The sequence below is a fragment of the Stegastes partitus genome, unplaced genomic scaffold (assembly GCF_000690725.1).
Source record: "Stegastes partitus isolate 25-593 unplaced genomic scaffold, Stegastes_partitus-1.0.2 Scaffold8, whole genome shotgun sequence".
Classification (NCBI taxonomy): domain Eukaryota; kingdom Metazoa; phylum Chordata; class Actinopteri; family Pomacentridae; genus Stegastes; species Stegastes partitus.
In genome coordinates this window covers 500182-515091 of record NW_007577739.1, presented here as the reverse complement: position 1 = coordinate 515091, position 14910 = coordinate 500182, and the positions used below count along the sequence as shown (strand labels likewise).

The 14910-nt window shown below is 40.3% G+C and overlaps 2 protein-coding genes across 3 annotated transcripts in view; one reads left to right on the top strand and one right to left on the bottom strand.

The window, feature by feature from the left end:
* Nucleotides 1–14: 14 nt before the first annotated feature.
* On the bottom strand, nucleotides 15–3564 carry erg28 (ergosterol biosynthesis 28 homolog). Its single transcript, XM_008282851.1, has 5 exons — nucleotides 3458–3564; nucleotides 3048–3202; nucleotides 1138–1228; nucleotides 932–1050; nucleotides 15–782 (listed from the first exon to the last, which is right to left on the bottom strand). Exons 2-5 carry the CDS (start codon nucleotides 3178–3180, stop codon nucleotides 694–696), a joined length of 432 nt encoding a protein of 143 aa, XP_008281073.1. The 5' UTR covers nucleotides 3181–3202; nucleotides 3458–3564; the 3' UTR covers nucleotides 15–693.
* A 2018-nt stretch (nucleotides 3565–5582) lies between these two features.
* ttll5 (tubulin tyrosine ligase-like family, member 5) overlaps nucleotides 5583–14910 on the top strand; it is a 53002-nt gene continuing 43674 nt past the window's right edge. For both annotated transcript variants that reach the window (XM_008282815.1, XM_008282806.1), the window contains exons 1-8: nucleotides 5583–5690; nucleotides 9413–9519; nucleotides 9655–9737; nucleotides 10545–10651; nucleotides 10936–11066; nucleotides 11176–11258; nucleotides 13342–13411; nucleotides 13519–13603. In XM_008282815.1, coding sequence (XP_008281037.1) covers nucleotides 5632–5690; nucleotides 9413–9519; nucleotides 9655–9737; nucleotides 10545–10651; nucleotides 10936–11066; nucleotides 11176–11258; nucleotides 13342–13411; nucleotides 13519–13603 — 725 coding nt within the window. In that variant the 5' untranslated portion in view covers nucleotides 5583–5631. The remainder of the gene's footprint in view (nucleotides 5691–9412; nucleotides 9520–9654; nucleotides 9738–10544; nucleotides 10652–10935; nucleotides 11067–11175; nucleotides 11259–13341; nucleotides 13412–13518; nucleotides 13604–14910) is intronic.

Here is a 14910-nt window from a genome sequence, read left to right as displayed (position 1 = left end):
ACATCAGAGCAAAATAGGGAATTAAAGGTTTTACCAAAAATGCAAAAACACAATTACACCCTTGGAAACAGACGTCTTCACACCTCAAACATGTTTTCATTGATGGATTTTAAAAATACATACCACACTCTCATTACTTTGATAGAAAACATTATCTTTAAAAAGGCTTCATATGAACAACGTGCATAAATTCCCTCCAGCAAACATCAAGACTAACTGCTGCGACACATGTTTGTGATGGTTTATAATGAAGGGCGTCGTTTGTTTTTTTACTGTGTAGTCATGAAGTGTTCTTTGGTAAAAATCTGGATTCTGGAAAGTAGAAGTCTGGTGAAATAAAACAAACAGCATCCTGAAAAAAAAGGAACTCTGGATTGTTGTCATTTCATTTAGCAACGCCACACTCAGGCTAAAAAAAAGAATTTCTGGCTGTTAAGATGCTGCAAAATGAAGAAAAGGAAGCCCACATGTGTCGCTAATTCGACAACAAAACCAGCACACGTTACCCTCTGTTGTGTAAAACCATTCTGATCGCACAGCCAACTGTAAAATGAAGACTTCATCGTGTAATTTAAAATGTCACGGTACAAAATAAGGGATTGCCTTTTCTTCAAGGCAAGAAGCAGCACACGAGGATCGGTCCACGAGGATCTGAAGGTGGTGGATTCAGTCTACGAGGGGAACTGCTGGGATTCAGTTACGTTTCTTCTGTCGAGCTCCGACTTCCTCCTGTGTTTCTGGCAAACACTGGAATCCAATGAGCATCGCTATGACAGAGAAACCTGGAAAAACGAGTTGAGATACTGTTAGGATTCTTTTTTAAACAATATGTTCATCTGTGGCAGAAGAGGTGAAATCTAAAGAGATGTTCCAACCCATAAAAACACATTATTAACTAAAGAGGCTACTACTACTAGCGGTCTGCACTCACTTGCCACGATGAGAGGTGCCATGACTCCGATGGTCAGCGGTGCAGTTTTGTAGAGGAAGGCTTCGGACAGAAAGTGACCCAACGCCAGCACAAACGTCCATAAGGTGATGTGATATAACCTGCAGGGGCCAGTGTGACACGCTGTAAGAAGACAGCATGTAGACCACCAACGGAAACAAGGTGCAGAAAGCAACAAGCTGCCTCACGTTCTATTCTGGATGTCGATGGCACACGCACAGCGGATGATCGACGACAGCAACGTCCAGATGCCAAATGTTCGAGCTTGGAGACCGTTCACTGAGGAAATTGATGGAAAGAGTAAAATCAGGAATGCTTGAGGTAATAATATGATCCAACTATCCACTTTGTATAATTTTCAGCAGACATGGTTGAATAGTAGCTAACCTTAGATACACATAAAAGACATATTTGAGATAATTTGTCCACAAGAGAGCACTGACGAGTTTATTTTTTATACAACTTGAATAGCCTGATGATCAAATATAGGATATTTGATCAGTTTTCTATACTCCTAATTGACCTAGAAAATACAGTATTGGTCAAGCTGTAATTTCAAAGACTGTTTATTGAGGTTATTGATACTATAATATGATGTGCATTGTTGTTTTCAGATGTTTTCATATTTAACTTTATTGTCAGTGTGCAGTTACAGTTACAGTCTTCCGGCACACATTCAAAGCTGTGATTTATGACAATTTTGTAGATTAAAAAAAAACCTGTGCAGCTTCTATTTTTCTACTCATACTAGACTACTACGGACGGATTTGTGCAAAGTCGATAATCTGTGCTATATTAATACCTCCCTCAGTATTTCAAATAATGAAAGAATCTGTGCAATGCCACTGATATGTCCTTCTAAAACCAGCTAGGTTATTTTTTTATACTGATATTCCTTAACTACTGGCTCTATCCCCCTTTAAAGCTGTAACAATGCACATTTCCCCACTGTGAGATTAACAAAGACTCATCCTATACCTGAGGAAACTGTTCAATCTATTTCTATAATTCTACAGTTTGATTTAACAGACGCTTTTATCCAAAGCGATGTACATCTGAGAGCAGATACAACACAGCATAGAATAAATTCAAGTGTGATAGGGCGTTAATGTCAACAGCAGGCTGTGTGGGAGGTAACAGGATTTTCTCTCTTTTTGTTTGTTTCAGTCTGTCAAGTGCAAAGGTATTCAGTGAAGAGCTGGTCTTTAGTCTTTTCTTAAAGACTGAGAGCAGACTGAACAGTTTGGTGACTCGTTCCACCACCACCGGGGGAACCACAGAGGAGGAAAAGAGTCTAGCTATCGACCTCGAGCCCTGTTGTGGTGGTTGGATCAGGCGTTTTTTGTTGCGTAGTGAGCGGGAGGGAGTGTAGACCTGAATGAGAGTTCAGGTAGGAGGGAGCTGTTCTCGTTGTGGTTTTGTAGGCAAGTGTCAGGGTTCTGAATATGATGCGGGCAGCGACTGGAAGCCAGTGAAGGGATCTGAGCAGCAGGGTATTTGTGCAATACTGCAGATTCTGAATCAACGGCATGATGAGAAATAAACATAAAAATTAATTTAATAGCTCCTGAGATGGTGCCATTCGAATTTAGCCTCAAATTCCAACGTGCGGGGAAAAAAAACCTGCTAAAAGTGGGTCGAAGGGCAAATAATATTTTTAAAAATAAAAAAAATGTTACACGTATTCGATATATTGATCTAAAATTTCACAGCTACCATTTTAAATATTCATAGTTTGAATTTCAAAGATGGTCCAGCAGAAGATGATTTGAATTAAATGCATCTGAAATGTGATGAGAATAAACAAATATGGGACATAATGAATCCTGGATATGCTGTAAATGGGAAATGTACAGAATATGCATTTGTTCATGATGAGTTAACTCTATAGTAAAACAATGATATGAAGTAGTTATGATCAAAATGACTGACAAGGTCACAACAATGGCAGAATAAAGCACCTATCAGATAAGTAGCATGACAGTCAGTGGGATTAAGGTCAGCACATAAATCACATCATCACTCACAGCTGACACAACCAACATTTTGCACATGTGACATCTAACATCGACAGCCTGTAAGGTGTCAGTTTTCTCACCAAACTCCGGCGTTCCTGTGTAGAGCTTCTCGGACAGGAAGCTGTGGTCTCTGAAACTCTGCACCGTGTTTCCCATCGCGATGACGGACACCATCACCAGCCAGCTCCGCAGGACGTTCAGAAAGCGACTCATCTCTCCGGTGTGTCGGACGCACCTGTCAGGAGAGGGGGGGAAAAAGTCAGGACAAACGGCTCCACACAATCCCCAGTGATCGGTTATATAACAGAGACCAGATTAACAGATGTGTTCGGTGTGTCACCTGTGTGACTCATGGCGTGGACACCATCTATCAGCTAGCAAAACGTCAAAAACTGTTATGACATAGCAAGCTAGCTGTCCCTGTCAGCTGGTTAATACAAACAGTGAGCCCGTTTTAATGTAAAACAACACGAGTGGTGCGTGTATTTACCTGGCGGCGTCTATCAAACTACAGTGTGACCATGTTCCTGTCAAAACACACCAGATGTGAAACAATAAAGTGGGACTGAAGCCAACTGAGTATGGTGTTACATTCACAGTGGCAGGTCTTTCAATCTTGGCCCCCGCGGGGTTAACCAATAGGAGAGCTCATAAAATGGCTCCATTGGCTCGTACCATTGTTGTGATTGGTCCTTTCACGCGGTAAGGCTCCGCCCATTAGCTCCTTCAGCCAATAGAATGCAAGCGACCTGGTGGCTTGTCGCCAGTAAGTTAGGTTGTGTACAAACAAAGAGTGGATGAGGAGTGAGAGAGTTGTAGGTGGTGGCTTGTGCTATTAAATTATTAAAAAATAAAAGTAGTCAACTCCTTGCAAAGTGCTAATGTACTGGTATACTCAGCGACTACATATGGAACATTTTATTGATTAAAAGAAATTTAATTTATTATTTATTATTATCATTTTAGCCAAGGAATCAACAAGGATTAAAGCTGAACAATCAACGGATTTTCATTCAAAACTGCCCTTTGAAACAATGCAATTTGCAAAGGCTGCAGGGTTTATTTGTTTAATATTATTACTAAAATTAATTAATTTAACTTGATTGTAGCATGTGCAATACTTAGATGCTGCTCCTGAGCCATAAGTGAATGATCTACCAATTTCAGTCGCCAACCCATTAAATCCCATTACTTTCTCACTGAAATCTTTTATTTTTCTTTTTATTATTACCATTACTACTTTATTTGTTTAATGTAACCGGTCACAGTTTATGGGTGATCTTTTTCCCCCTTCATCAGCAACTGCATGTCTTCCACTGGACTATTAAATCCTCTGGTTTTCATTTAAAAAGGCCAAAATGACTCCATTTATTAGACACAGAACCCGTAAGAGCTGAAAGAATCATCTTTTAGCAGTTGGAAAAAAATGTTATACAAGTTGACTCCAGCTTTTTAAAATTTGTGTAAAATATGTAACAAAATAAATTAAAATGTCTTTTGATTTTGATTTATGGAATTGCATACTGCCCACAAGATATTTTTGAACTCTCTCTACTTCTAGCCATGGTTGTGCTGTTTCCATAAAGGATATTAAAAAATAAACTTTTTATTGCAGTGAAAGCTGAGCCCACAGTGAGGGAATAAGTGACATGAGTAGAAAATGCACACATATTGCTTGGGATTCAGAAGGTCAAAGAGTCAGTCACACAAATTGTTATTTAAAATGTATGAAAACATTATTTTCCAAGGCACACCTTAAAATATATTTATAGCTCTTTAAATTGTCATAATTAAAACAAATTCCGGGGTTCATAGTTTGAGAACCACTGCTCTTGCTGACATGCATGCACTGTGATATTAAGTTAAGCAAAAAAAGAAAGTGGCTTACTATCTTACTTTGAAGAGAGAGCAGGGTCTCAAATTTTATATTAGCAGTGATCTGGAAAAAAAAAAGAAGTGCAAATATTAGGTTAAAATCTAATCACCTACAAAAGTATTAAGTTTTTCTAACCCAGGGCCTCTCCTCTAAATATCACTGCATGGTTCGCTGCAAAATTTGGTCACGTGGACAAACATAGCGAGGCAGTGCGCATGCTCCGCGCTCTGTTGCTACTCAGTTGTTGTAGTTACCAGGAAGATTAACCGCGATGATCAACTGGCCCTGGTGATGGAAGCTAGTTAGCCGTTAGCTGGCTCCATAGAAATATAAGGCAAGTTTATGCTGCTGCTGTGTCTTTGCGCGTCGTTATACAAACAGACTTAAACTGAACAGACGTTGCAGTTAGCTACGCATGTGTGTACTTAAAATAACACGTCGCTAACCCCTGGTGTTGTGTAGCTAGCGCTGGTTGGACTGTCTGTCAGGGTTTAGTCTTAACGTCTTATGTTTTACCTTAGTAAGGTGATTTCGCCGCCACAGCAGGTAGAGTTAGAAAGCAGCTGTTCTCAGCTAACTGTGCGCTAATAATAAACCACTGTGGGGCTGTGGCAGTCTGAGTAACAAGCGGCGGTGAAGTGGTTGGAATACTGTGTGCGAATGCATTGGCGTTCATTTGAGCTGAGCTTATCAATGATTTCTTTTTGTGTACGGCGTAGATGCGGTGGTAACATTTTGATCCCAGGGAGATTTGAGCAGGCTGCCCCGTCACCTTTTTTGCTGCGAACATGCCAGCCGTGATCCGGGATAAAGAGGACTCTGAATCCTCCTCAGAAGACGGGCAAGAGTAAGTACAAGTTTGCAGTTCTTTGTGTTGCACTGTCTGCAGTAGAGACATAGAGCTGTGACTGTGATCTGCTCCAGAAACCAAAGGTCAGCAGATCAACAACACCTGGACATCATCTATTCAATATCATGAAGAAAATAATTTGCAGCTAATCTGTCTTTTATAAATAATTCACATGAGAAAGTCCCAACTCAGATCATTCTATCTATTCTGTCATCTGTGTATTCATTGTAGAACATTAAATCAAATCCAGTTTATTGTCATGTTGCTGTACATACACAGTAGTACAGGCAAGATGAGGGAGCGTTTCTTCAGGATCCAATAACTTAAAGCAATTTAAATAAACAAGTGTTTGCATATCTGGATCAGCAGTTCAGCATTCTGTGGCATGAAGCTGTTCTATCACATCATATTATAACATATCCAAAAACCAATAACATAATGATGCTGATCGGTCTTCTGTCTGAGCTGTCCTCTGTAATTGTTCTCCATCACTACCAGCCTGATAGTTTGACTGAACTGCCTTTTTCTTACCTTTTATTATTCACACACATGTATTGTTTAATATGATAGAATACAGTCATTAATCTTTTCTGTCATATTTGGTTAAAAATGTCATGATGTGGGCAGTGATTCAGACGTCCGGAAGCAGGCTGGCACACCAGAATGTCGTATTTATAACAGATGATTAGCATACTTCATGAATATTGTTAGATTTCTTCCGTCGTTGGCACCTCGGTTTAAGTGTTATGCCTTTTAAAACAGGCTTCTATGTTAGTATAATGGTGCAATTTCATAATTGTGATACAGACAGTTTCAAAGTGTGGAGAGGATTTGGATATTGGTCCCAGTTCCTGCAGCTTGTGGACTTGGCAGATGCCGTTAGTTCAGTTCTTAGCCTACTGATTCTCTTGGCGCGCCTCACAGGATTTGCCTCTAAATAGATTATTAATATTCCACCGTGGCAGACCAAAGGCATTGTTGATTTTTTCTTTTTCCTGCTGTACCAAGCCTTTGTAAGTTGCCATCATTTGTTGACTGTGTAATGTGATCCATGCAGGGTTCTAGAAGATGTCCTGAGCCCCGTTTAATAATTTATGCAAAGATGCATTAAGACAAAATGAAACCTTCAGATATCTTTCATTTTGCATTATTGATGACAGTTTTGAAAGAGAGAGAAGAGCATCTAGTTCTCAGTTGTAGAGTTGGTCTTTCTCTGGCAAATAATTCCCTCCTAAGCCAGATTTAGTCATTCCTTACTGAGTGCCACTGTGTCTGCTTTTAGGCTTCGTCTCTTAAGTTAGTGTGGATTGCTTAGAATAAGGGTTTAACCTCCAGGTAACCAGTGCTGCTTTTCCAGACTGGAAAAATTGAGCAGTGAGATGCTACCAGAACAGTAACCACGTGCTGGTGGATAATACGTAGTTATCCAAAATAATCTTCTTCCTTGAAAGTGGTTTTACTGGGAATCGCTTTATTTAACCTGTAACTGAAATGTTATATTGTCTTTATTTATCAGTGGTGGTCAATAATAATTTACATGAAGCTGATGCAATCGGACATCACTAAATGATGCACAGTAGAGCCTGACCACTGCTCAAAATTTATGATCAATAAAATTACCGATTTTAATGAGTAATAAAGAAATTCGATATAAATACATCGGCTTCTATTATTATACATTTAAATCTATAAAATGATGGGGTCTGTCTTAAATTTTCATCAACATGTTTCACAAACAAGTTAGCAGCTTACCATGTAGACGCCACTTGACTCCACAGTATGCTCTGCTGTCTTGCATTCTCTGCTACATGTGCTGCAGAAGGTGTTGTATTATAAATAAGGGACATGGAGCGCCTTCTGCTGGACAAATTGAGCGATGACACCATTTCTAAATTATTGCAATCGTTTATCATAATTGTTATTGCAACCAATTATATTCTGTGGAAAGAAGTTTCATCTTTATGATGATCGAATACTATATTTTCTAGTACTGATATATCTCTGAAATTTCAGTATCTGATATGTACTAATGTATTTGTTGGGCTCTAATGCAAAGGACTAGAAGGTATTGTGTTACAAATACATTCAAGAAATGCACAGGAAGCACAGATACAAACCCATGTAAGTGATATTACAGCAGGAAACTTTCTATGGCTAAAGTGCAACATGGCAACACAAGGGCTTTGCTTCAGCTTTTTTAATGCAGCTCAGGGAATCCCAAACTTTTCTGCCTGCGACTCCCAAAATAACGGTGCCAGAGACTGACAACCCACACTATCCCCGGAGTTGACTGAAACATGAGAAAACGTGCGCACAGGATGCATTGTGGGTATTTTAAAGAGAGCTATATAGTGAATCAAATCAGCCATTGAGAATTCAGACAGGGTTAGCACCGTTGCCTCGCAGCAAGAAGGTCGCCGGTTCGCTCTGGCTTCCTCCCACACAGTCCAGAAACATGCTGAGGTTAATTGGTGATTCTAAATTGTCCATAGGTGTGAATGTGAGTGTGCTTGGTTGTCTGTCTCTAAGTGGAGCCCTGTGATAGACTGGTTACCTGTCCCTGAGTCAGCTGAGATAGACTCCAGCCCCCCGTGACTCTAGTGAGGATTAAGCGGTGTATAGATAATAGATGGATGGAAGGAATTCAGACACCAGTAGAAAATGGCGACACACTATATAGTCCACTCTTTCTTTAATAGGGCACAGTTTTGAACACGACCTGAAAATCATCTCGTGACCCTTCCTTGGCGACCTCCACTTTGGGAAGCCCTGCTGTGGTTGATGAAAATGGAAATCAAATGAACATGAGAACGACTGTTGGACAATGCTGCACCTCACATGTAGTGTACAAAGATTTCATAAAGGCCTAACAAATATGGGCAAACTAGGGTTAAGAGTGTTCTTAAACGTGACACTGGTTATTTTTTCTGTCCCAAAACATTTCATCTCAATGTTAATCCAAGTATTTTAGGAATGAGACCTGAATGTTTTAAACAATCTTAAAGTATCTACATGCTTTACCAAATGTCTCTAACTTGAAAGATCATACTTTGCTGAAAATCACACTGATGGTAAGAAGTTCTTCTGTCTAAGATCTTGTGTTTATACAGGCACAGTAGCATCTCAGTAGCCCTGATGGTGGCTCATATTCACGATAAATATTATCAAAACCCCTTCTGCAACCTGAGCATTTCAGTGGAACAGATATCTGCTATTGTCTCACATACCTGGATACTTGGAAGCTCCGGGCAGCAGTTGCTTACATGCTTTATCAAGAGCGGTCATACCTGATTGAGTTCCACTCCATCATCGGTCCACCTTATCGTATTTGTACCCCCCGATAAGCACACTGCGTCTGGTACTATGAGATAATCCTGACCTTTTTTTTTTTTTTTTTTACAAGGGTGTTTGTTAGTACAGTATATGGGTTTGTTATTTCCCGGCACCTCATGAAACTGTGTGTGGCTCTGTCTCTATCTGCCTGACTGAAATAAACACCATGTCAGGATGCATTCCCTCAGCATTAGGTAACCTGCCCATATAGGCCGGTTCACATCATCCCGGACTGAGCGCCAAAGATTCTGAGCAATGAAATTCACCCCAAAGTGCATCTTTATGACATTATTACTGGGATTTCGTTTCTCAGTGTATGTTATTTATTATCCAGATTGTTTGAATTACTGGATTTTTACAACGTGTCTCATCTAATTGTCCACCAGAGACCATCCTTGCATCGCGTGGAGCGGCCTCAGCAAGACGATCCCGGTTCTCCTGTTTGTCCCTGAAGCTGTTGTTTCGAAAGATGGGGATATCTGCTCGGTTGGAGGTACAATGCGTTGTGCTGAAGTTACAGAATGACTATGAAAACAGTAATAACAATAATATGATTAAAAGTTGGAGCCTCAGTTAGTTGAATACTGAGAGTATACTGTGTTGTCACTAATGTATTTTATTTGCCCAGAGCGGTATCATATGGCCTTCAAGATTGTGCGCACGGAGAGCCGCCTGGTACGAGGAATACTCACCAATCACGGATTCCATGAGGTAATGTTCTTCCTTAAATCACGCAAATTTAAAAGATTAGCCAAAAACCTTGCAAAATTGCATTGTCTTTCACAGCGCATGCTATTTATGCACACGCTGAGCCGTGTAGGGATAACGGATACTACTGTAGCTCTGTTATTTTTCCTTTGACTGCTAATGCCGATGTCAAAGCCCGGGAATGCACCCATGGAAAAAAAACAAAATGACCTCAAGAACATTAATCCTGTTTCACGAGGGCGCACAATCCCCATTATTGCTCTCTCCTAGCAGTTACAATTAATTCCCTTTTTATTTCATTTCAATGCTTCTTGACTCCTGCTAACCCATCATCAAAGGCAGACGAGTGTCTACCACAGCCTCTGCAGAGCCAAACTTTAACAAGCCTTTATTGCAAACATCTGACTCTCCCTTAGACGCAGACAGAACGGTCATGTGAATCGTACCTCCTAACGAATTGTTGGAATAAAACAAAACAAAGCAGATAAAATAACGTGACAGTGATGAAAATCTGCGAGCTGGCCTTCCCCGTGAGATCGTTTCGAAAGCGAAGGCCGCAGTTCTCCAGGTTAGCGGTGGAGTGATCTGCTTCTTAGATCAGCCGAGCTGTCATATGTGATGGACATCAGAGTATAATGCTGCTGCTGGTGACTGGAAACTTCACAGAGCTCATTCAGTAGGAACAGCAATGGCTATACTTGGGTTTATGGCTTTTTTAATGATCCCTTTTGCATAGATATTTTACTCTGTGTGTACTGAATTTAAATCACTTGATCCGGCTTGTCAATTTGAAGTCGATCTGTTTTTCAGGTTCACCCCAACAGTAACGACTTTAACCTCATGTGGACGGGATCTCACCTAAAGCCTTACATACTACGCAGCCTTCAAGACTTCCAGAAGGTTAACCACTTTCCAAGGTATAATATATGGCTCAGATACACCAGTGTACTGCCACTGTTTTCTGTAATATAAATATCACCGCTGAGCCATTCTAAGCCCTTCAGTTCAGGCGATGTGTTTGTTGGCTTCCGCTGCAACACGCATTTAGTTTGGACCGCTGCCTCTCTGAAGCATGAAATGAATCACACTGTCAGGCAGAGGGCGTTCTGTAGCTGTTATGTATTTATATATTTGTTCTGTCAGTGTCGAAGTGGAGCGTAGCGCTAGAATATTTTAAACCGGAGCCTCTGCTGATTTCCAGGTCGTACGAATTGACGCGCAAAGACCGCCTCTATAAAAACATCCAGCGAATGCAGCAGACCCATGGCTTCAAAAACTTCCATATCGTTCCTCAGACCTTTGTGCTTCCCTCTGAGTACCAGGAATTCTGCAGTAAGAGACGCCCACCTGTTCCTGCTGCTCTAAGCACAGCTATACTGTTTAACAGTCGTTGCCCATTCGTTCTACACTCATCACCGATCCTCTCTCTCCTTCTTCTCAGGTTGTTTTGCCAAGGACAAGGGCCCGTGGATAATTAAACCTGTAGCATCTTCAAGAGGACGGGGCATTTACTTGGTCAGCAATGTGAGTGGTTCTCCCTGCTTTAGCTATCACTCATCTGGCTTCTGACCATTTAGAATGATTGCCTGTTACATCCTCAATGTGGACGTGAGATGTGGGCAGTTTAATATTGTTTGATTGCGTCAAAAAAAAGGGAAAACCTGCAGGGGAAATCAAGGATATAATAAAAAATGACAGAATCATCAATAGACCTTCATGTGTTTGTGTGAAAGGTCAAGAAAAACAGTGGGTATTGTGATGCAACTTCAGATTCAAGTTTTTATTTGTCATGTGCTCATACAGAATGTACAGGGAAATGCAAAGTGACTGATCTCAAGGCTATGCAATACGACATTATAAAAGAACAATGCTTTAAAAACAATAAAAAATGAGAAAAAAGTCACAATAATTAGAAGGTAGAGGTTTTAATGCAAAAATGTTCTGTTTTAAAGGTCAAGAATGAACTTTCCTTGAAGTTAAAACATAATTTTCAGTCACAGATTTTTTTTTTTTTGTTTCCCTTAAATCGCTGTGTGAGTCCACAGTTTTGTCTCTGGACATCTTGGGTGGTCTCGACCTCCAGGTTAGGAAGCTCTGCTCCAATACTAAACACCAAATATCAGCACAGCAATATATCACATCACTTTCTCTTGCAATAAATTGTCAATACGCAGGCGTTAGTTTTAATATTTTTCTTCCAACCATGCAGGCGCCTCAAATAGATTTGGCTGCTAATTTGATTAATCGGAGTCACTGTTTGTTGACTTAAAGGGAAGTTAAAGTGATCGTAAGTTAACTAACTTGTGTGAAGATGAACAAACTCACAAGGGGGGAAATGGTGAACAGTGCAGGGAAGCAAATCAGAGAAATGGAAAATTGAATAATAATGATAATACACACACATATGCACTAACAACACAGTACTTTTGGTCTTTTTTGTTCTTTCTTCTCCAGGGACACAGATTTCGTGATGATTTATAGATGCAATACATCGAATATTGCAGAATCGATAGTAATCTTATGAGTTACTCTGTGATCTCCACCCTTTTCTAAACCTCTGTTCGAGGTGTTTTCATCTTTATGTTCGCGTTAGTGTTTTTAAAGCCATGTTTATAATGTCTCCTTGTCTTGTAGCAAGTAAAACAGAACACGAGAAACTGAAACAACACATTTTCTTCCATCGTTTGTGGGCACAGAAATCTAAAAAAACAATCTCAGAGGCTACACAATTGCAGGTTTAAACCAAGACAGATACCACAGACGGTTAGTAAAGGTTAGCACAGACTGAAAAGAAAGCCGCTCGTCGACAGCGTCAATCAGCTTTTCTGTTTTTGCGTCTTCGAGCTCACGCATGAGCAGGGATTCGCATTAATGGCAGAAACTGGTGGGAGTCAACTTTAAGCACACTGACATAAAAAATACTGTGTGAACTCAAAACAGTCACTCGGCCAGATGTTATCTGTGTGTGGGGGTGCACTGATACAGCTGTCTTCAAAATAAGTATCAACCGGCGTTTCAGACATTAATAAGCCTGGTGGAGTAAATCACACACTTCCAAGGCCCTGGCTCTTGGAGGAGCTCAACAAGGTTCTCACTCTTGGAAAACACATGCACGATTCTTCTTCTTCTCAGGCATTTTTATGAAACAGTGGAAAGAATGTCAGAGCGATATTTGGAGAGAAGAAAGAAATACGTTCATCTTGTTGGTTTGGTTTTTCTCTGAACTGCAGCCAGCGCTGAGGTTACTCCCCCACCCTCTCCTCTCCCCACTCCCCTCTCCCATCTCTTCTCAACTTCACCACCTGCAACACATTTCAACCTCATAAATGACCCATCTCCCACCACCAGATTGTGTTTTTATAGGCTGTTATTGAAGGTTGACCTGCTATGGCCAGCGTCGCCGAGACTTTTCTTCATCTGATTATTCTTTGATGTTTATGGTCGACTGCGGCGTCACGTCAGCTGTATGGAATCGAGGATTTAATGTATTTCTGTATGAATTAACTTGCAGCGTTTTCGCTTGAAACCCAAGATAAAACACCGCCTCCGCCTTCGTCTTTGCGTGTTTATCACGTTGTCTTTTATGTGTTTTGTTTCTCATCTGCAGCCAAATCAGATTTCGATGGATGAAAACATCTTGGTGTCTCGCTATATCAGCAACCCCCTGCTGATAGATGGTGAGTTTGTGTTATTTGCTATATGCCTTATGTCATATCTAAGCGACATTTTGACAGATTTGCACTGACAACTCTTTGCCTTACGCTAATTTTTGTTTTCTTTCCAGAGTTCAAGTTTGACGTGCGTTTGTATGTGTTGGTGACGTCGTACGATCCGCTCCTCATCTACGTGTATGAGGAGGGCCTGGCGAGGTGAGTACATGTCAGTTATTTACTGATCCTTTTGAGGGTAAAAACAATCCAAACTAACTTCCAACGCTGTTGCATAACAGGTTTTGATTGTTTCTTTGGTTGAACATCTGAGAAAAGTAGATGCAAAGAACAAAAAGTCTTGAAATGTATGTTCCATGTCGTTACTGGACGTAACTCCAGTCCTGTGAGCTCTGCTGATGCTGACACGTGTTTTATAGCCTTTATTGTCACGCTCTCTTTGAGACTTTTCTTCTGATGAGTTTTTTGGATTACTTTTTTGAATCACAGTGTGGGATGCAGTTGTTGCCAATGCTGGAGTAACAACTTTTTCTACACGTGTCTCCATTTGTACTCCAGCCAATAGGATCGATGCCCTCTCTATGAATAGACACCTGATTGGCTGAAGTCTCCCATCACGGGCTAGATTTTTAAAGCCTGAAAACCGAGCCAAGAGGAGATGCAGGTTGTCTCTCAGGCCACTTAAATTACAGTATACTGATATGTTGTTATTGGATTGTTGACTCCAAAAAAGTACAGTCTAACCCAGCTTTGAGTAGAAAATCAAATAAGGAAGTAGGACGGTGGCATCTTGTTAACATTGTCATCTAAATTCAATCAGCTGTTGTGACACTAACAAACAAATTGGTAAACAAAATCTGCAGCCCTGTCCGTCGGTTGTTTCCACTGAAAGTGATGCAGGCAATGCTTCATATTAGACAGCTGGACTGTACTTTATTCGTCAAGACCACATTATTAAATCAATGATGGCACTTTTTCCAAAACTCTTGTCACACTTTGTTTATTTGCAGTCAGTGTGGAAGCAAACTACCTCCTGTTGCGACATTTTTCAAAGCTTAGGTTCTTTCCTCACCCTCCAGTTATCTAATTACAGCACATTTTGCATGATTACCTTCAATTTTCACTTTTTAAATATGTGTTTTGTACCTCTAATCAAACACTGTAATTATATAGCAGCTGACTACATGTCTACACCAGTGCTGCATTCAAATACATTTAAAATCTAGATTTCAGTTTGATTTCTGGCTGAACACAAAAGTGTCAAAATTATATGTTTATTTATTTTCTAACATAAAATAGAAAACAGCCCGACAGATAAGTAGCTTTCTCTTTGTTCAACCTAACTACAAAGCAGCATGACATTGCATTGTAATGAGATAATCAATGTAAATCACCGGTAAGTGGTTTTAATGTTGTGGCTACCTTCATCAGCAGATATTCTATTTGCTGTATCAGACACATTTCCCCTCTGTAGTTTTACTATAGTCTGATTGGTCTATGCAAGAAAA

Coding starts and splice junctions, on each gene's coding strand:
- erg28 (XM_008282851.1), bottom strand. CDS start 3,180: ATGAGTCGCTTTCTGAACGTCCTGCGGAGCTGGCTGGTGATGGTGTCC. Junction 1,229..3,047: donor CACAGGAACGCCGGAGTTTG/GTGAGAAAACTG, acceptor CAATTTCCTCAG/TGAACGGTCTCCAAGCTCGA. Junction 1,051..1,137: donor ATCGACATCCAGAATAGAAC/GTGAGGCAGCTT, acceptor TGGCCCCTGCAG/GTTATATCACATCACCTTAT.